This window comes from Chiloscyllium plagiosum, unplaced genomic scaffold (genome assembly GCF_037043375.1).
Source record: "Chiloscyllium plagiosum isolate Xiang-an unplaced genomic scaffold, Cpla_swu_hap1 HiC_scaffold_19, whole genome shotgun sequence".
NCBI classification, from domain to species: Eukaryota; Metazoa; Chordata; class Chondrichthyes; order Orectolobiformes; family Hemiscylliidae; genus Chiloscyllium; species Chiloscyllium plagiosum.
This window is the reverse complement of record NW_028270157.1, coordinates 19,506,431-19,527,862: the sequence shown is the minus strand read 5'-3', so window position 1 is coordinate 19,527,862 and position 21,432 is coordinate 19,506,431. Positions and strand designations below refer to the sequence as shown.

At 40.3% G+C, this 21,432-nt stretch overlaps 1 protein-coding gene across 17 annotated transcripts in view; it reads left to right on the top strand.

Annotated features, from left to right (window-relative positions):
- The window catches only part of ppfibp1b (PPFIA binding protein 1b), a 178,955-nt gene that overhangs the window by 123,889 nt on the left and 33,634 nt on the right, over nt 1-21,432 (top strand). For 10 of the 17 annotated variants that reach the window (XM_087997088.1, XM_043709811.2, XM_043709806.2 and 7 more), the window contains 7 exons: nt 2,620-2,747; nt 3,536-3,598; nt 11,077-11,137; nt 11,273-11,308; nt 11,640-11,669; nt 14,842-15,016; nt 17,710-17,742. In XM_087997088.1, the coding sequence (XP_087853214.1) occupies nt 2,620-2,747; nt 3,536-3,598; nt 11,077-11,137; nt 11,273-11,308; nt 11,640-11,669; nt 14,842-15,016; nt 17,710-17,742 (526 nt within the window). The remainder of the gene's footprint in view (nt 1-2,619; nt 2,748-3,535; nt 3,599-11,076; nt 11,138-11,272; nt 11,309-11,639; nt 11,670-14,841; nt 15,017-17,709; nt 17,743-21,432) is intronic. The other 7 variants (XM_043709809.2, XM_087997092.1, XM_087997089.1 and 4 more) reach the window with 2 other exon arrangements.

Below are 21,432 nucleotides of genomic sequence, written 5' to 3'. Positions count from 1 at the left end.
TCCATATATTTACCACTCACTGGGTAAATAAAAATGTTGTCTGATCTCCTTGAAATCACTTGCCTCTCATCTTAAACATATGCCCTATGGTCTTTAGACACATCTGTGGGTAAGAGATTCTCACAATCAGCTCTGTCTGTGTGTCTCATAATTTTGATTATCTCAATTAGGTTCCCCCCTTGGCCTTCTCTGACCAAAGGAAAACAAACCCAACCTCTTTGGTGCAATTGCAACATTTAAGAGGCACTTGGATGGGTATATGAATAGGAAGGGTTTGGAGGGATATGGGCCGGGTGCTGGCAGATGGGACTAGATTGGGTTGGGATATCTGGTTGGCATGGACAGGTTGGACCGAAGGATCTGTTTCCATGCTGTACATCTCTATGACTCTTCTCATAACTGAGATGCTTCATTCCAGACAAAATCTGAGTGAATCTCCTCCCCACCCTCTCCAGTGCAATAATGTCCTTCCTCTAGTGTGGGGACCAGAGCTGCACACAGCATTCCTTCTATGGCCAAACCAATGTTTTAGAAATATGACTTGTAATAGTACTTCCTTGCTCCTATATTCTACACCCCAGTTAATGAAGGCAAGCAGCCCATATGCCACCTTCACCACCCTGCCTATCTTTGACACCATTTGGGATCTATGAACTTGTGCACTGAAGTCCCCTTGTTCTTCTCTACTCCCTCGTGACCTTCCATTCATTGTGCGCCTCCTTCCCTTAGTAGACCTCCCAAAATGCATCATCTCGCACTTATCGGGATTAAATTCCATCTGCCATTGCTCTGTCCAATTCACCAGCTAATCAATATCAGATTGCAGTCTGAGATCATCCTCTTCACTAAAGCAGCACCACCAATTTACATGTCATCTGCAAACTTAGTAATTAACGTTTCTACATTCATATCTAAGTCATTAATGTAGATAACAAGCAACAAGGGTCTAGGCACTGATTCCTACGGTATACTGTTTGTCACAAACTTCTTAGTCACAGGCTTCCAATTCCAAAACGAACCCTGTACCATTAGCCTTTGCTCCTTCTCTTTGTAAGCCAATTTTGGATCAGGTTTGCCAACTTGCCTTTGATCCTATAGGTTCTATCCTTTTGGACCAGCATTCTGTTTGGAACCTTGACAAAGGCATTACTGAAGTGCATGTAAATCTCATCAACTGCACTACCCTCATCAATATATTTATTAACCTTTTCAAAACCTGAATTAAATTAGACAGGGTCTCCCTCTAACAAATCTCTGACTATCCCTGATCAATCCCAGTCTTTCCAAGTACTGATTAATCCTGTTCTTAACAATGTTTTCTAATAATTTCCCTACCACTGACATTCTGTCATTTCCTGGCCTATCCCTGCTGCTGTCCTTGAACAAAGGAATGTCATGGAGCAAAGGACAGCACAATAGCTGTATGGTTAGCACTGCTGCCTCATAGCACCTGAAACCCGAGTTTGATTCCAGCCTCTGGCGACTACCTGTGTGAGTTTTGCACATTATCCGAGTCCGCCTTGGTTTGCCCTGGTTTCCTCCCACGGTCCAAAGATGTGCAAGTTAAGTAGATTGGCGGTGATAAATTGTCCAGGGGTGGATTAACCATGATGATATGTGGGATTACTGAGATAAGGTGTGGGGCTAGGACTGGGTGGTTTGCATTTGGGAGGGTTGGTATGGACTCTGTTGGCAGCATGACCTCTTTCCACTTAATTCTGAAGTCATCTGGCACCTCGACTATTGCCAGCGAAGTGTTAAATATATCTGTCAAGGTTCATAGCCTGGGATGCATCTTATCAGGCCCACATGATTTATGTACCTGTACACCTGCTAAAACATCTAATACCACCTTATTACTAATCTAGAACTAATCTTTATGTTCTAGAACCTCATCATCCCAATTGAAATCTCCAGTGATGAAGTATTTATCCCCTGTAATTAGAGATGAGAAGTATTCATTTCACATCCACTTGCTCCATGCGTAGATTGCCCGTTTGGTTTCTAATAGGTCACCCTCTTTATCTAGTAATCGTCTCACTCTTACTATACTTATAAAAAGTGTTGGGGATTTCCTCGATCCAATCTGCCAATGATATTTTGTGGCCCCTCTGTGCCCTACTGATTCCCTTTATAAGCAATGCCTACACACACTATACTTTGGGCCTCCACTGTTTGAATGTGCTGTACCTACGATTCCTCTGTTTTCTTTATCAAACTCTCTATCCCTTGACATCCAGGGTTCCTTGGACTTGGGACTGTATCCCTTCACTCTTAGAGGATCACACTGGAATACTTCTGGTTCTCAGAAGCTTTGAGTAAGATTTGATGGAAAATCTGCAGGTTAAGATCACTCTACTGAATTTCCTGCATTGGTGTATTATTTGGGTAAAAAGCTGATTTTAAGGACTACTGCTGAGTTTTTAATGTTCACATACACAAACAAAAACTTCATCAGAGGCCACCAGACTTGGAACATTTCTCTCTGTAGATGCTGCCAGACTTGAGTTTCACCAGCAATTTAGTTTTGTTTGGATTTCTAGCAACCAACTTTGTTTGTTTTTATTTTGTTAAAAGAATGCAGTGGCTGAAAAGCATAATTTGCTAATTTTGTTTTAGGAGCCAGTTGAAATCCACACTAGCATCCTTCAAGTGCCAATTCCCGTAGTGTCATCTACTCCTAAGACTCATGCTCCACAGGTAGATAAGAAGATGGACCCTGATGTTGAAGCAGCATCTGATGTTGGGTAAATCACACTTTTGCTTTTTTGCCTAACTTTCGAAGGTTAGATGTAACTGTGAGGCTTTAAAGACTGTGATTGACATCCTGTATTGTATGAAGATGTGATGTATTTAAATATCTAGCAAATAAAATAATTGCCCAGATTTTCCTGTGTCCAACTGGGATGGAAGTTTTACCTGAGGACTCTGCGGAATCCCCATTATAGCTGACTGCAAAGGAATTGGCCTAGAAATTGAAGATTCTGCTGGACCGTCTCTTCCACCCACTCCAGCTTAAACCTAAATCACTGTGTCATTTACCTTGCCACTTAGCACCCTACTGCCTTCTTACATGTTTCCCTACCCAGCTTGCATCCTGCCACCTACTCCGCTGTCACCCTACCCACCAGGTAACTCGCCCCTTGCCCCTGCCCTCCTGGCACCTTCCCAATCTGCCCCAGCACCCTAACATCTTTCTTAACTTGTGTATTTGATCCTGACAGCTACTGCCAAATACTTTTAGTTGTCAGAATGCAGCAGCTGACTTCAATGAGAAGGAGGGTATGGGTTGGTTTTTCTCTGGTAATTCTGCAGTATGAAAAAGCTGTCAGAATGGAAAAACTCCACAGTTCTGAAAGAGCCCTGGACAGAATCTCCTCCAGAAACGTGGAGCTCCCTCCTCTTCTAAAAAAGAAAAGACTCGGAGCTAATAAAACTTTATTTAGATACTTGATTAGCTAATATATGATACTTTTTTCTAAGAGTGTACATATTTGTACAATATAACTTGGTGTAAATTTACATTTTACTACAGTGAAATACAGCCAAGTGACATCTCTTCATTAATTGAAGAAACTGTCATATGTGACAGTCCTATGTAAGTATAATGCAAATACAAGATCATTTCACATCAGTCTGTTAATAATTGTTATAAAGACATGTTATACGTTACATGAAAAATCAGATTGCACCGTTGTTTCAAACTGTCTACCTACCTGATGAGAAGCATATGGGGAGGTAATATACTGTTATATTTTTGTTTATTAGCAGGACATCTGAGGTCTTTTATTTTTAGAAGGTGTATTTATTTAAGAAAAATTGTATAATGCTGTACTCAAAGCACATTCTGGTCTTGCCCTCTAAAATGTAGGAAAATTATAGTATGAAATGGTCACATCACAGAGAGCTGCCAGTCAGCCGCAGCAAGTCTATGTCAACTCTCTGCAAAACCGCTTTTGCTAGTTCCACTCCCCTGCCCTTTCCTGATAATCTTGTGCCTTTTTTCCCTCTTCAGGTACTTATTCTGTTTCCTTTAGACATTCACAATTGAATCTGCCTCCACTGCACTCTGAAGCAGTGCACTCTCTATATCATAACCACGAGATTCTTTCATTGCTCTCCTCTGGTTCCTGACCCCTCTTCAACTGAATCAATTTTTGCTTGTTCCTAAAAATTCTAAGGAGACCTTTTCTAGCTGCCTCAGATTTTGAAGAATAAACGGGGCAAAAGGGTTAAGATTTGATAGGAATCGTTGGCAAGTGTGAAAGGACAAGATTTATAGTCATTGACATCCTGAAGTCTGAAAGTGTGCTGGAGGCAGGTTTTGTCATGAATTTCAAAAAAATTGAATTGAATTATCCTCTAAATAGAAAAACTGCAGAGCTTTGGTGGGGGGGGTGGGGGTGGAAGGAGGGGGTAGTAATGGTGAGGTGAGCAGCAGAGGAGTGGGATGTCACTGCAACAGTTTCTCAAGATAGTGTCCTCAGCCCAGCCATCTTAGCTGCTTCATTAATGACCTTCCTTCCAGCATCAGATCAGAAGTGAGGATATTTGTCCATAATTCTACAATTTTCAGCTCCATTCACAACTCCATAGAGTACTAAAGGAATGTGTGTATTCAATAAAAGATCTGAATGATGTCCAGGTTTCAGCTAGTACGTGACTTGCAACATGCCAGTCTGTGACCATCTCCAACAAAAGAAAATCTAGCCATCGCACCTTGATTGATAAGTGACATTACTATCACCGAATCCCCACTGTCACTATCTTAAATGTTAACATTGACAAGGAACTGAACTGCACCTGCCACATAAATACAGTGACTACAGAAGCATATTAAGACTAGTAGTTCTATGATGAGTAACTCACCACCTGTCTCCCCACAAACAGGTGCAAGTCAGGAGAGTGGCTTGAATGAATGGAGCTCCAACAGCACCAGAACCTGTCAAGTCAAAGCAGCCTGCTTGGTTGGCGTCCCATTCACCTCCTTTGTCAACCATCCCCTTCACCAAAGTCATACTATGGCAATGAAATGCGCCATCTAGAAAATGCATTGAAGTAACTCACCAAGGCTCCTTCAGTAGCACCTTCCAAACTCATAAGCTCCATCATTTAGGTGCACGGGGACAATACAACCTGCAAGTTCCCTTCTGATGTGCATTTGATTCTAACTAGGAACTATATTGTCATTCTTTAATCATCACGGCATTGAAATCTTGGAACTGCCTAATAATATTGAGTGTCTCTACATTTCAATGACTGCAGCAGTTCAAGGTGGAAGCTAACCATCACCACCTCCAAAGCAATTAGGAATGCTCAATAAATGCTGACTGAACCAGTGATGCTCATGTCTCATGAACAAATAATCTTCTGCAGAGGATCAACATGGTGCAATAGTCTGAATAACCTGTGCTGTTACCATTCTATGATTCTCAAGCCTCCTCTCAATTTCTTCTAACAATATCCAAGCCCAGCTTCTGCAATCCAGCAGTGTGACTATAGTTCCTCATCTGTGTAACCGTTCTTTCAAAACTTCCAGTATGCTACCTAATACCTTTGTATCCTTCCTAAGCTGTAGTGCCAAGAATTGAATGTAGTAGTGTAGTAGCGGAAGAACCACTGTTTTTTAAAGATCTTCATAACTTCCTTGTCTTTGTATTCTATAGATTTATTTTTGACACAAGGATACCTTATCATTCATCATCTTGATCTGAACCTGCCACTTTCAATTATTTTCGTACATGTATGCTGATGTCCCTTTTTTATGCATGATTTAGAATTAAAACTTGTGGTTTTTATAATCTTCTCAGTTTGAGAGAATGGACAAAAGTCTGCCAAATGTAGCATATGAAAATTTGAAGTCGTTCACATTGGCAGGAAGAACGATTAAGCAATTATTAAAGTATTACTTAAACTGAAAATGGCTGCAAAAATTCGAGTTACAGCAACAATTATATCATAGAATCCCGACAGTGTGGAAACAGGCCATTCGGTCCACCAAGAGTATCCCACACAGACCCAACCCCATACCCTATAATCCTGCACTTCTCATGGCAAATCGAGCTAGTCTGCACATCCCTGGATAGTATGAGCAATTTAGCATGGCCATTCCACCTAACCTGTCTATCTTTTGACTGTGTAGACACTGGAGCATCTGGAGTAAACCCACACAGACACTGGGAGAATGTGCAAACTCTGGAATCGAACTCGGGTCCCTGCTTCAGGTCCATGAGTCATAAAAATTAATACACCAGTACAATACATAATCAAGAAGGCTAGTAGATGCTATTTTTACTGGTATTTAGAAGAGTGAGTGGTGACTTACATAGCAACATGGAAGATAAGAGCAGGAGTAGGCCATTCGACCCCTAAAATCTGCTCTACCATTCAAAATAACTACTGCTGATCGTTGAGCTCAGTACCCAAATCTATGATGTGGAGGTGCTGGTGTTGGACTGGGGTGGACAAAGTTAAAAATCTCTCAACATCAGGTTATAGACCAGCAGGTTTATTTGGAAGTGCTAGCTTTCAGAGCACTGCTCCTTGGATCATAAGATACAGACTTTATAGCAAAAGATCGCAGTGTCATGCATGCAACTGAATCATAGAATGCCCATAGTGTGGAAACAGGCCTTTCAGCCCAACAAGTCCACACCGACCTCTGAAGAGTATCCCACCCAAACTCATTCCCCTACCCTATTAGTCTACATTTACCCTTTACTAATGCACCTACCCTACACATCCCTGAACATTATGGGCAATTTAGTGTGGCCAATTCATCTAACCTGCACATCCTTGGACTGTGGGAGGAAACCAGAGCACCCGGAGAAAACCCATGCAGACACTGGGAGAATGTGCAAACTCCACAGTCGCCCAAGGCTGGAATCAAACCGGTCCATAATGCTGTGAGGCAGCAGTGCTAACCACTGAGCCACTATGCTACCCCAAACCTAGATCCAGGTTTGCTGAATGTATCACTTTAGTTGCATGCATGACACTATGATCTTTTGCTCTAAATTGTGTCATGTGATCCTACTCCACAGCTACCTGATGAAGGAGCAGCACTCCAAAAGCTGGTATTTCCAAATAAACCTGTTGGCCAAAACCTGGTGTGTGATTTTTAAACTTTGCCCAAATCTTGTCCTCCCTCATATCTCTTTGGCCACATGAAATATATTTGCCACCTCAACCAATTTCTGTGGTGGTGAATTTCACAAACTCACAATTTTCTGGATGAAGGAAGTTCTCCTCGTCTTAATCCTGAAAGGTTTCCCTCTTACCCTTAAACTATGACCCCTGGTTCTGGACTTTCCTGCCATCAGAAACATCCTTTCTGCATCTAACTTGTCTAGTCCTGTTAAATGTTGTAGGTTTCTGAGATTTCCCCAGCCCTCATGCTTCTAAACTCCAATCCTAGCTGACTCATTCTTTCTTCTTGCATTCCCAGGAGTCAATTTGGTGAACCTTTGATGCATTCCCTCTATAACAAGTACATCCTTCCTTAAATAGGGACCAAAACTGCACATGCTTTTCCAGGCATGGCCTCATCACATGTCCTGTATTATTGCAGCAAGACATCCTTGTTTCTGTGCACTCATTATCTTGTTATGAAGACTAACATACAGTTTGCTTTCAGTGATGAGTGCACTAGGGCACCCAGGTCTCCCTTAATTCACAGTCATTCAAGTGTACATGCATTTAAAATAATCTGCCTTCCTATCTTTGCCACCAAAGTGAATAACCTCATATTTCTCCAAATTATATTGTATTTGCCATGCATTTACCCACTCAGCCTATTCAAATCACACTGCAACACAGTTATAGAGATGTACAGCATGCAAGCAAACTCTTCAGTCTGACTCATCCATGCTGACCTGATATTCTGTTAATCTAGTCCTATTTGCCAGCATTTGTCCCATACTCTTCTAAACGCTTCCTATTCATGTACCATCCTGACACCTTTTAAATGTTGTAATTTTACCAGCCCCCACCACTTCCTTAATGCAGCATCATTCTCGCAGCTCACCTTTCCAGCCAACTCAGTGTTCAAATTTTGAGAGATTACATTGAGTTTTCTCATCTAAATCATTAAGATTTATTGGAATAGCTAGGGTTGTAGTACCAATCTCTGCAGAAACCCACTAGTTGCCTGCTATTCAAGGAAAAAAAAAATATTCCTAATGTTTCTTGTCATCTAACCAATTTTCTATCCATCTCAATGCATTACCCTCAATTCCATGTGCTTTAATTTTACTCATTAATCTTTTATGTACGACTTTGCCAAAAAGCTATCTGAAAGTCCAAATAAACCACATCCACTGGCTCTCCCTGATCAACTCTAGTAGTTGCATTCTCCGAGAATTCCACATATTTGTCAAGCATGATTTCCCTTTTGTAAATCCAGGAAAACTGTATCTGATTCTACCACTGTTTTCTAAGTGCTCTGCTATAATGGACCCTGTCTTCCCTACTACTGTCAGACTTGCTGTTTGTAATTCCCTGTTTACTCTTTATTGCCCATTTTAAACAGTAGGATTACATTAGCTATCCTTCGATCTGTAGGAACCATTTCAGAGACTAAAGAATCTTGGACGATGACCACTGATGCATACATTATTTCTCGGAGCACTTCCGTAAGTAGTCTGTGATGATGATCAGGTCCTGGGGGTTTATCAGCCTTCACTCTCAACAATTACTCCAATACCATTTCTCTAATAGATTTGGTTTAGTTTCTCCCTCTCTCTAAACCGTTTGTTCCGCACCATTTACGGTATGTTATTAGTATCCTACTTTGTGAAGACAGAAGCAAAATATGAATTTAGTTTGTCAGCCATTTTTGCTCTCCTTTGTAAATTTTCCCTGTTTGATTGTAAAGAATGTACGTTAATTTTCACCAAGTATTTTTTCTTTGCGTACCTTTAGAAACCTTTACAGTCAGGTGTGTTCACAGCAAGCTTACTCGGATTCTCTATTTTCCTCTTAATCAATCCTTTGGTCCTCCTTTCTGACTTCTAAACTTTTCCAATCCTCAGCTCTTTATTTTTCTTGCTAATTGGCTGCCTTTTTTTTGGCATCTAATTCTATCTCCAACATTCCCCTTAAACCATACTGTCTTTGCACTCTTGTGCCAGACAGGAATGTGCACTTTTTGTAGTTCATTCATTTGTTCTTTGACAGTCTGGCCACTGTCATTCCTTTCAATAACATTTCCCAATCCATTAGAGCCTACTCGCGCCTAACTATTGTAGGTTCCTTAATAAAGATTCGGGACCCTAGTTTCAGAATCAACTGCCTTACTCTCCATCTTGCTGAATTCTATCTTTTTATGGTCTTTCAAACTACATTACCAATTATTCCTATCTTATTGTAATACCCAGTGTAAGACTGTCTGTTTTCCAGTTGGCTCCTATGTAATATTATAACTAATTTGATGTGCCCAACCTATATGTATTAAAGTCACCCATAATTACAGATGTTCCTTTACCTCCATGCATATCCTTTTAAATGCCATTCCCAGCATTGTTGCAAATTGGTTGTTCCTATACCACACCACCAGTGTTTTTTGCCCTTTTTTACCCTCAATTCTACAAACACAGATTCTACATTGCCCGAGGTAATAACTTTAGTATTATATTTTTATCCTCTTCACTCAGTAATGCAATTCTATCTTTTTTTTTCCTTTTTGTTGTGGTTCTGTTCGCCGAGCTGGGAATTTGTGTTGCAGATGTTTCGTCCCCTGTCTCGGTGACATCCTCAGTGCTTGGGAGCCTCCTGTGAAGCGCTTCTGTGATGTTTCCTCCGGCATTTATAGTGATTTGTACCTGCCACCTCCGGTTGTCAGTTCCAGCTGTCAGCTGCAGTGGCCGGTATATTGGGTCCAGGTCGATGTGCTTATTGATGGCATTCATCCACAGATTCAATCAATAAGCACATCGACCTGGACCCAATATACCAGCCACTGCAGCGGACAGCTGGAACTGACAACCGGAGGTGGCAGGTACAAATCACTATAAATGCCGGAGGAAACATACAGAAGCGCTTCACAGGAGGCTCCCAAGCACTGAGGATGTCACCTAGACAGGGGACGAAACGTCTGCAACACAAATTCCCAGCTCGGCGAACAGAACCACAACAACGAGCACCCGAGCTACAAATCTTCTCACAAATGTTTTTCCTTTTGGTCTATCCTTCCTAAATACTGAATACTTGATTGAAGTGTATATGACCCTGAGTGATTCTGAGAAAGTGAAGCTGGAAAAAATGTCCAAGTGCAGAACTGGGGGGGGAAGAAGTTTATTTTTTTAAAAAAAACAACTGGGGTCACCTGTTAGAACAGCTGTTTTTGTTGAGGGTTATGCAACTTAGAACACTTTGATTCTGAAGGCAGACGCAAGTCAATGGATATTTTCTTGTTAAGCAGGGGAATAAAGGGTTATTGAGGTAAATGAGAAGGTGGAATTCTAAACACACAGCAATCAGCCATGATCTTGTATATTGGCAGAGCAGGCTTGAGGTCCAAATCGTCTACTTCTGCTCCTACTTCCTGTTTGTATATACTTTGGTCCTGGTTTAAGAATAGAATAGATCCTAATCAGTCCCAGAATTCAAATGCAGTAAACTAGTTTCTCTATCAATTTCTCTCGATAATAAACTCCTGTTTAATGTGGTGACTTAACTATTGAAAATCAAGCTTCTAGTATAGTTGCATTAAATTAATCCCGCTCACAATAGTCTCCATTTTATTCAAAATTAATTGACAGACCATATTTTGCTGAAAAATGCCAATGTAATAATGGGTTTAGAATTAGATGCCTGTTCCACTAATTGACATGAAGTTCTTTCCAGGGGCTCAGCCCTGCAACTGCATTACAAAATAAATGCTTAGCAGGTCTTGCAGCATCTTTGGTCACAAACCTAAAAATGTTAATTTTGTTTTTCTCCACACCTGCTGAGTATTCCAAGCATTCTCTGTTTGTCTTTGTTTCAATACTTTCACCAGTTGGGAGCTTATAGATTTGGAACTTATTTTGGATTGATGCTATGAAGTGAAACATGCTCATAACTGTTTTATTACAGATTGTCAGAAGTATATTCGTTTGGCAGTCAGGAGAAACTGAGAACGGAAGAGGAGAACAAGGTTTGTTTAGTTTCAGCATTTAGTCTCATGATTTAAACTAGAAAAATATTAATGCTTGTTATGCCAACTGGATCCTCAGCAACCTCCTTTGTTATATTATAGGATTTAAATTTGTTACCTTTTGTCTTTCAACAGAAATTATCTCTCGAACCTGTTCAGAGCCCATTGGAGGTATGATTTCAGTGTTGCAACTTTTTTGTTTAAAAACCCTTTTTGGGATAGAGGTGCCTATGGTGATTTGGACTGCTGTAAATCCGATAATTTTGTAAATGCTATCAAGTTGTGTGGACAAATTCAGTAAGCTTGTTTTCATTAAGCAAAACTTACCTATATATCTATTGTTAATTACTGTAGTGTTCCAGTTAAAATTAATAATCAGCTATAAGATTGCTACTTATATATTTCATACCCAATTTATGATACCAGGGCATTTCTTTCTGTTCTAATGTTGACTTTTTTTTCTCTTCTTTTCCCTTTCTGTCTCCAACAATTACACTTTCAGCTGGCAGGGAACATTTTGCTCTTGATTAAGGTTAGCTGTCAACATTTCTGTTAACTGGGTGAAAAATGGTCTGATTCAGTCCCGGTTAGCTGTAATTTATTTTTAAGCTTGTCCTAAGGCAGGTGGTTTTGCATTGCTGTGGTCAGTGTTACGTTAGCCTGTGAATAGGGTTGCTTGTGGCATTTTATAGGCATTCCAGAACTGTATTTGGAATCTCTAGTATTTGAATTTGAAGCTAATTATTTGATAGAGCCCAAGATATGCTTGCTAAATATTGCCATCCAAGATTGCACTTCTATGGACAATGGCCATAGTACTTTAATTGAGAACATTGACATGTAGTTGAAAATGTGTATCCTTATTTTTGAACTGCTTAAAAACTATGGTCTATAATTGCAGATGGCATTTTTAAAGTGACATTTTAATAATATTGTAATTTAGCATAGCATTAAATTGGACAATACCAGCACTGCTGATTGACTTAATCTAGCTTGCTGTGTACTATTTTTTCATCACCTAGGCAACAAAGATGGAATTTGTTTTCAGAGGGAAGTTGTTATTTTTCAAATATGTATGTTTTAAATTTGAACCTGCATAGGACTCCCTTCATTTAAAGTACAGTGATCTCCATGCCAGAAGCACCTTCTCTGCATCTTGTTTCTAGTCCTTTTGTTCTTTTTCTTTAAGTTAACCATTTTCATGATTGTTACTACAATTCACACGTGTACGTTTTTTTGTTACAAACCAGTCCACTTATGCTAGAAAATAGTGTTCAATTAATTATTGTGGAAGACCTTAAAAATTGCTTCTGATGGGGGCCCAGTGGTTTTTGCCACTTCTGCCATATGTTAATGTCGCTTTCGCTGAAACTTCAGTTTGATAGTGCTGCCAATATTGGTGTCTAAGTGAATGGTTAGGACAAAAATTGGGCCCTTGAAGACAGAAACAGGGGAATATATTACTAGGAACAAAGAAATGGCAGAGGAATTAAATGGGTACTTCAGATCTGTGTTCACTTGGGAAGACACAAGCAATCTCCCTGAGGTAACAGTGGCTGAAGGACCTAAACTTAAGGGAATTTATATTTGCCAGGATTTGGTGTTGGAGAGGCTGTTAGGTCTGAAGGTTGATAAGTCTCTGGGGCCTGATGGTCTGCATCCCAGGGTACTGAAGGAGGTGGCTCGGGAAATCGTGGATGCATTGGTGATTATTTTCCAGAGTTCAATAGATTCGGGGTCGGTTCCTGAGGATTGGAGGGTGGCTAATGTTATACCACTTTTTAAGAAAGGTAGGCGAGAGAAAGCAGGTAATTATAGACCAGTTAGTCTGACCTCAGTGGTGGGAAAGATGCTGGAGTCTATTATAAAGGATGAAATTACTGCACATCTGGATAGTAGTAACAGGATAGGACAGAGTCAGCATGGATTTATGAAGGGGAAATCATGCTTGACCAATCTTCTTGAATTTTTTGAGGATGTAACTATGAAGTTGGACGAGGGAAATCCAGTAGATGTAGTGTACCTGGACTTTCAGAAAGCTTTTGATAAAGTCCCACACAGGAGGTTAGTGAGTAAAATTAGGGTGCATGGTATTGGGGGCAAAGTACTAGATTGGATTGAAAATTGGTTGGCTAATAGGAAACAAAGGGTAGTGATAAACGGCTCCATTTCGGAATGGTAGGCAGTGACCAGTGGGGTACCGCAGGGATCCGTGCTGGGACCACAGCTTTTTACAATATATGTTAATGATATAGAAGATGATATCAGCAATAATATTAGCAAATTTGCTGATGATACAAAGCTGGGTGGCAGGGTGAAAAGTGATGAGGATGTTAGGAGATTACAGGGTGACCTGGACAAGTTAGGTGAGTGGGCAGATGCATGGCAGATGCAGTTTAATGTGGATAAATGTATGGTTATCCACTTTGGTAGCAAGAACAGGAATGCAGACTACTACCTCAATGGAATCAATTTATGTAAAGGGGCAGTACAGAGAGATCTGGGTGTTCTTGTACACCAGTCAATGAAGGCAAGCATGCAGGTACAGCAGGTAGTGAAGAAGGCTAATAGCATGCTGGACTTCATAACAAGAGGAATTGAGTATAGAAGCAAAGAGGTGCTTCTGCAGCTGTACAGGGCCCTGGTGAGACCACACCTGGAGTACTGTGTGCAGTTCTGGTCTCCAAATTTGAGAAAAGACATTCTGGCTATTGGGGGAGTGCAGCGTAGGTTCACGAGGTCAATTCCTGGAATGGCAGGATTACCTTACACTGAAAGACTGAAGCGACTGGACTTGTATACCCTTGAGTTTCGAAGATTGAGAGGGGACCTGATTGAGACGTATAAGATTATGAAAGGATTGGACACTCTGGCAGTAGGAAACATATTTCCACTGATGGGTGAGTGCCGAACCAGAGGACACAGCTTAAAAATCCGGGGTAGACCATTTAGGACAGAGCTCAGGAGAAACTTCTTCACCCAGAGAATGGTGGCTGTGTGGAATGCTCTGCCCCAGAGGGCAGTGGAGGCCCACTCTCTGGATTCATTTAAGGAGGAGTTGGATAGAGCTCTCAAAGATAGTGGAATTAAGGGTTATGGAGATAAGGCAGGAACAGGATACTGATTAGGAATGATCAGCCATGATTATATTGAATGGCGGTGCAGGCTCGAAGGGCTGAATGGCCTACTCCTGCACCTATTGTCTAATTTCCACCCTTCATTCTTAATGAACTTTACAGTATGCCCAATACTGCAACCATCAGATTATTTTATCTCTTCTTTGTCCCATTATAGTTCCACTGAGCCTAATATAGATCTCCTTCATTTTAGCATTTGTGCATCTATTGGGCAAATTGTTCCAGCAAACTGAAAAGGCTTTAAAACCCATGTCCTAGAAATTACTTTAAATTGGTATTTATCATCTCCCAGGCATGCAGTTCCTTGTAACCTATGTAACCTAGCTTTTTACAATAATCCATTTTGTAGTATTTTGGCATGTTTCAGTAGATGGAAGAGATGATTGTTGGTTAATTTTCATGTTCTGGAGAAACCTGTTTTATTGTATAACGCAAGCTTTTGGGAATCTAATATCATTTACTAAAATCATGTTTAAATTTTCTAACATCCGTTCTAACAAAATATTAGTAGTTCTACAGATGCAAAATATCCCCGGGAACTAAAAGTGTACCCTTAAATTCATCTAGAATAAAGCATGTATGGAGATCACTAAGTTTGCATCTCTGCCACCAAAGCCACCAAATGGACATCAAAATTCTCTGGATGATGAAAGTGCAGCTTCAAAAAAAGCCAGAGCTTCTTTTGGCCGTGGATTCTTCAAGATCAAAGGTGGCAAGCGAACAGCTAGTGCACCTAACCTGGGTAAGTGAACATGAATAGTTCAACAAATTTAGTATGAACAACTTTAATTGGTGTATTGATGTGAGGCAGAATGGTATTTATTGTATTGATCTTGCTGTGTCCCCCACCCCACCAATAAAAAGACATTAAATTAAGCACATATTGTGGGAATGGAATTACACACACATCAGATTGGCAGAAAAGGGCATCATTGAATCCTTCCAGTTTTTAAAATTCTTTCCTTTGCTTCTAGTCATATTCTGGTGCCAGACCATAAATTACAGATCTGTTTAAATAACTTGTTACAGTTTGAGTGGTGATGCTGAAAAAGAGAAGCATGTTACTGAAGCTTTTCATCTTCCACAAATCAGGATATATGCAAGAATACCAAGTTTCAAGATAAGCAGACAATTTGTTCTGCCCAAGAAAGAGTGCTGATTGGCCAACAAGTGTTCTCTAGTCAAGCAATGCTGTTGGGAAACCACGAGAAAAGTGTGCATTATAGCTTTTAAGATGAAAAGGCGCATAGCATTGTCAAGTTGTTTTCTCCTCCAGATGTTAGGTCCCTGCGTATAAATGTAGCTTCTAGCCAGCGTAAAGGAGCCATATTGTGAGCCTGACTGATAAATTAGTTTTTGGTATAATTAACACTCTTGGGGCAGTCCACTTTTGCCCAAATATTTGATCACATCTGATGTTGGACACTATGTTCTTAGTTTTGCAACTACAAGGCAAGTGGCGCTAGTTCAGTTTGGGAAACCTGGTCGGCGTGGACAAGTTGGACCAAAGGGTCTGTTTCCATGCTGTATGACTCTATGACTGTATAAGTTGAGTATGGTCAGTCTGTTGAGAACAGCCAAAGAGATGTGCTATTTGAAAATGATCCACCAGCCACTTATTTTGTATCGCAAAAACCCGCTTTATCCTTGTCTTAAAATAAATCTCAGACTATCTACTGCTCATTGTTTAGAGTACAGATTGCAATAAGTTAAGACATACAATAGCTGAAATTCTTTTAAACTGATCTCTTTTAGAAGTTCACCAGTTTGAAACTGATTTGATAAATGTGATATATGTTTGTGATATATGTTTGATATATATGCATTTACTTTTCCTTTGCCTTAAATCTACCTAAATAACTCAGTTTGATTTAATGTGGCTGACTAGATGTGTATAATGTTCAGAATATACATTAAAATAGTATTCGAGTGAGCAAGTTGTGTGTTGGAAACTTTATTGTTCTGTTGATAAATCTTCAGTGTTGTGTAGGATAAAACATGCAGCTGGCTTAAATCTATAAATTTCGTGACACAGTGCCAGGCAATTACTATCTTCTTCAACAAGTGAGAATCTAACCATTTCTCCTTGATGATTAATGGCATCACCATCATTATATCCCTTAGTGTCAATGTCCTGGGAGATGCCATTGATCTGATATTGAAATGGACCAGCCATACAAATATCATGAATACAAGACTAGAGGCTATGAATTCTGTGTTAATTTACTTCACTCCTGACTCCTCGCTGTCTGTTCACAATCTACAAGTTGCAAGTTAGGAGTGTGATGCAATATTCTTCACTTGCCTGGGTGAATACAGTGCCAGCAACTCTCACTAGCCAAAACCAACCAACCTCCTTGATTAGCATTCCATCCACCACCTTCAACATCTATTTCCTTCACTGATTTACAGTAGCAGTATGTACTACATACAAGTTGCACTGCAGCAACTTACCCAGGTTCCTCGAACAGTACCTTCTAAATCTGAGATTTCTACCAATCAGGCAAGGGCAGCAGATGCATGGGAACATCACCATCTGCAAATAATCCTCCCAAGTCACTCACCATTCTGACTTGAAAGTATACAATTGCTCCTTTACCAGTACCAAGTTAAAATCTGGAAAATCACTTTCTTAATGTCAATTAGGTATGGTCAATAACTGCTGACTTAGCTAGGTATGCCCACATACAATGATTTTTTTTAAAAATGACAAAACCCTCTCGACACTCCAAGCCGGTTTTTCTTGCACTATTTTAAATAATAATGCTCTAAAGAAAGAAATATGGAAACTTTTTAACTGCTCAAATTGTACATTGATACCTTCCATTTTATTTGTTCCACTACAGTGAAGTGGAGGTGCTGGTGTTGGACTGGGGTGGACAAAGTCAGAAGTTACACGATACCAGGTTATAGTCCAACAGGTTTATTTGAAATCGCAAGGTTTCAGAGCACTGTTCCTCTGTCTGGTGAACTGACCTGATGAAGGAGCAGCGCTCTGAAACTTCGTGATTTTATACGAGCCTGTTGGACTGTAACCTGGTGTTGTGATTTCTGACTATAATGAAGGTCAACTTTCTACTTGTATTTATACACATATAATATGGTTATAACTAACTGAAAATGTTGTTATTGAATAGCTATTTAGTTGATTGTGTTCTTAATCGACTTAGCAATTTACTTAATACAGCCTAAATATGAGGCATCTCCTTCCAGTTCAACCAGTACATTCCCCTGTCAACAAAATTGTCATCATTGTTTAAATTAAACATCAGTACTTGACTACTTTTGTTACTTTGTTAATGTTGTGAACATTTCCTGACCTTTCTGATTGGAGTGCTTTGTTTCTGTAAATTGATCTGTACTTTACCTTGTTATTCCGCATATTCTGTGCTGCCGTGCTCTTCACCATCATGCACATTTTCTGGATGACTGAAGATCGCAGTCGAAGTGCAAGTGCACCGATGCTAGGTATAGTATAGCTGCATGTTTGACTGCACCAATGCCTTGCTATGGACATACCTTGCAGCTGTTTACAACTGTACATGCTCAGCAGAGCTAGTGGAGGTGTGAAGGTTAAGCTTAAACTAAACAATTCCTATAGCAATGTGTCAATGCAATATGAATCTTTAAACTGCAAAATCTGCCTTTAGTTTTGAGTGGAATGCCTTTAGGTGACCTTAACAGAAATTGCTGATTTATATAACCAGCTTTAAGGGTAGCTCTACAATTCTTTTCAAAATGCTCTATTCATTTTCACACTTACATGGTCATGGCCTGCTGATTTCGGGGTGCTTACCTTGGGAGTTTTGCTTTCTTAGTTTGTCAAAAGTGAACTGCATTGCATGTGTGACTGCTAGTAACCAGAGAAGAGAGAATAATAGCTTGCATTTACAAAACAACTTCAATAAAGAATAAAATAAAGTCTAGATGCCTTTAATTTTCTCATTTGATATGGGCATCAGTCTGAAGTGAAAAGACTTGGATATCAAATCACCAGAAGCATGATGCAGTGTGATGAACAACCTTTTTTGTCTAGTCCTATGTGAAAGTTTGATTTAAAATATGCAGCCTTAAATGCTCCTATATGCTGCCGTTCATTGGGATTATAAACATATACAGTCACTGCTTTGGTATCCCCTGTTTTTCTGCTATTTCATAGGAATATGGAAACATAAATTGCTCATATAGCTATGCCTAAAGAACATGTAGGCAAGTTAAAAAGTGGCTAGTTTTTAATTTACTTGTGGGATATTGGTGTCACTGGCTAGGCCAGATTTTACCACCTGTCCCTTATTGCCTTTGAAGAATAGAATAGAATCCCTACAGTGTGGAAACGGGCCATTTGGCCCAACAAGTCCACATCAACCCTCCGAAGAGTAACCCACCCAGACCTATTCCCCTACCGTGACAAATGCACCTAACTCCATGTCCTGAACACTATGGGCAATTTAGCACTGCTAATTCAGCTAATCAGCACATCTTTGGACATGTTGAAGGAAACCGGAGCTCCCAAAGGGGACCCATGCAGACAAGGGGAGAATGTCTGTGTGGAGTTTGCACCTTCACCTAAGGCTAGAATCGAACCTGGGTCCCTGTTGCTGTGAGGCAGCAGTGCTAACCACTGAGCCACCGTGCTGCCCCACTGACTGACTATTCTACTGGTTGACTAACTATTTTACTGGTCTCCCGCAGGTCTTCAGGCTGCACCTCTCCATTCATGTACTTAACTGTTATGCTTTTACAGAATCTTTATTTACAGAGTAAGAATTGGCAGGCATGAGAGAAGCCTTTTCATTGACCAGGCCCATATCTAGTATAAAAGAATTTGGTTATGGTTATGACGGAAGAAAATGCCACAGTAGTGTCCTGCAACTACTTCAGGACGACCCTCTCATTCATACAAATGGAGATTATATGAAGTGACGATGTTGGCCGATGGTTTCAACGCCCTGATTGCCACTCAGTTTCTCAAACCTTACCTTCCGTAAGGTTGAAGTCCTCCAAATTCCTTCCTTTGTTTTAACTCATTCCATTTAACTAATTCACTCAGCATCTGTATTCACTAACTTGTGTTGGCTCCAGTGCAGCTCCACTTTCAGCTGCCTCATTGAGAGAGAAGGAATTCTAGAACTCAGTCTCTGCCCTTCTACCCCTCTGCTAAGACACTGCTTCAGACTCACCGCTTTGAACAAGTTTTAGGTCACTTATCCTAATATTATCTTACATGGTTTTATCTCATTATTTACTAATCATTCCTGTGGAACGCCATAGTATTTTTACTGTATTAAAGGCAAGTTGACATATATAGCTATTACCAGGTGACTTGGAAACTTTGTAAAAGCATAAATGATTCTTCAAAATCTCCATGGCTCTCTTAGATAGAATTAGAGTCACACAGGTTGATATCTTGGACGCACATTGGAGTAAAATTGGGTAATTTTGTAACGTTAAAATGTAGTATGACTGTTCTGATCTTCATTTTCTCCTTAAATCTTCATGGGTGAAATCAATCCTATTAAAATCAGGTGGGTAGCCTGGTTTTTCTACCTGGGAATTGTTGAAGATGTGAATACAATTTAGATTCAAAAACTGCAGCCAGATCAGTGGCACTACAGTTGACTCTTGTACATCAGGGAGAGTCAAAATGTAAGCAAGCAGTAGTAAGCTCTGTAGTCAGGGACACAGATAGGCATTTCTGTGGCTGCAAGTGAGATACCTCCAGGATGGTGTGTTGCCTCCCTGGTGCCAAGATCAGGGATGTGTCTGAGCAGGCACAGGATATTCTGAAAGGGAAGAGTGACTAACCGGCAGCAGTGGTCTATATTGGTACGAATAACAGGCAGAAAGCAAGATGAGGTCCTGCAAAGGGAATTTGGGGAGTTTGGTGAGAAGTTAAAAGGCATAACCTCTAGGATTGTAATTTTGAGATTCCTCTCTGCTACATGCTAGTGAGACGTGAAGCTGAGTGCATAGCTAAAGAGCTGGAGGAAGAGGGTGACAGACATCTGGATCATAGGGATCTCTTCCAGGGTAGGAGAGACCTGACAAAGAGGACAGTTGCACCTAAACTGGAGGGACACCAATACTTTTTTTCGGGAGGTTTGCTCGTGCCAGTCAGGAGGGTTTAAACTAATATGGCAAGGGGGGAATGGGAACCAGAACAGTAAGTCAGCATGTTCAGTGATTGAGGAGAAGGTAGAGATTAAATTTATTAAGTCTAATAGGAAGAACAGTCACGCCTGTATTAATGAACACAGTGGGGACTAATGGTCTGAAGTGTATTTATTTCAGTACAACAAGTATAATATGTAAGGCAGATGAACCTAGAGCCTGGATTAGTATATGAAGTTATGATATTGTAGGCAATACAGAAACTTGGTTAAGAGAAGGGCAGGACTGGCTGTTCAACATTCCAGGATTTAAATGTTTCAGGCATGGTAGAGGAGGATGTAGAAGAGGTGGGAAAGTTGCATTATTGGCTAAGGTGAATGTCACAGCTGCACTAAGAGTACATCTTGAAGGGCTCATCCAGCAAGGCGATATGGGTAGAAGTTGGAAATATGAAAGGCGCAACCATGATGTTGGGGTTATAATATAGATCTCCCAATAGTCAGCAGAAGATTGAGGAACAGACATGGAAGCAGATCATGGAAAAATGTAAAAAAAAAACTGACATGTTGTCTTCAGTAATTGTAACTGCCCCAATATTGACTAGGATTTCCTTAATTCCAGCAGCATAGTTAGGGTATATTTTGCTAGGAGCATCTGGGAAATTTCTTGAAACATTGTTAATATTCCGGCTAGAGAATGGGCAAGCTAGACCTTGATTTGGGGAATGAGCCTGGCCAGGTGATCGAAGTTTCAGGAGGGGAGCATTTTGGAACAATGATCATAATTACCCAAGTTTTAAGACACTTATGGATGAGGATGTGACTGGTCCTCTGGTGAAAGTGCAAAATTGGGTGTTACAATAGTATTAGGCAGGAACTAGAGAAATAAATTGAGGGTAAATCACGTCCTACATGTGGGAATCTTTTAAAGGCCTGTTTTTCAGAGCTCAAGACCAGCATGTTCTCGTAAGGATGAAAGTTAAGGAAGGCAAGATTTGGGAACTTTGGTTGATGAGATGTTGAAAGTTTAATGAAAAAGGAAAAGGAA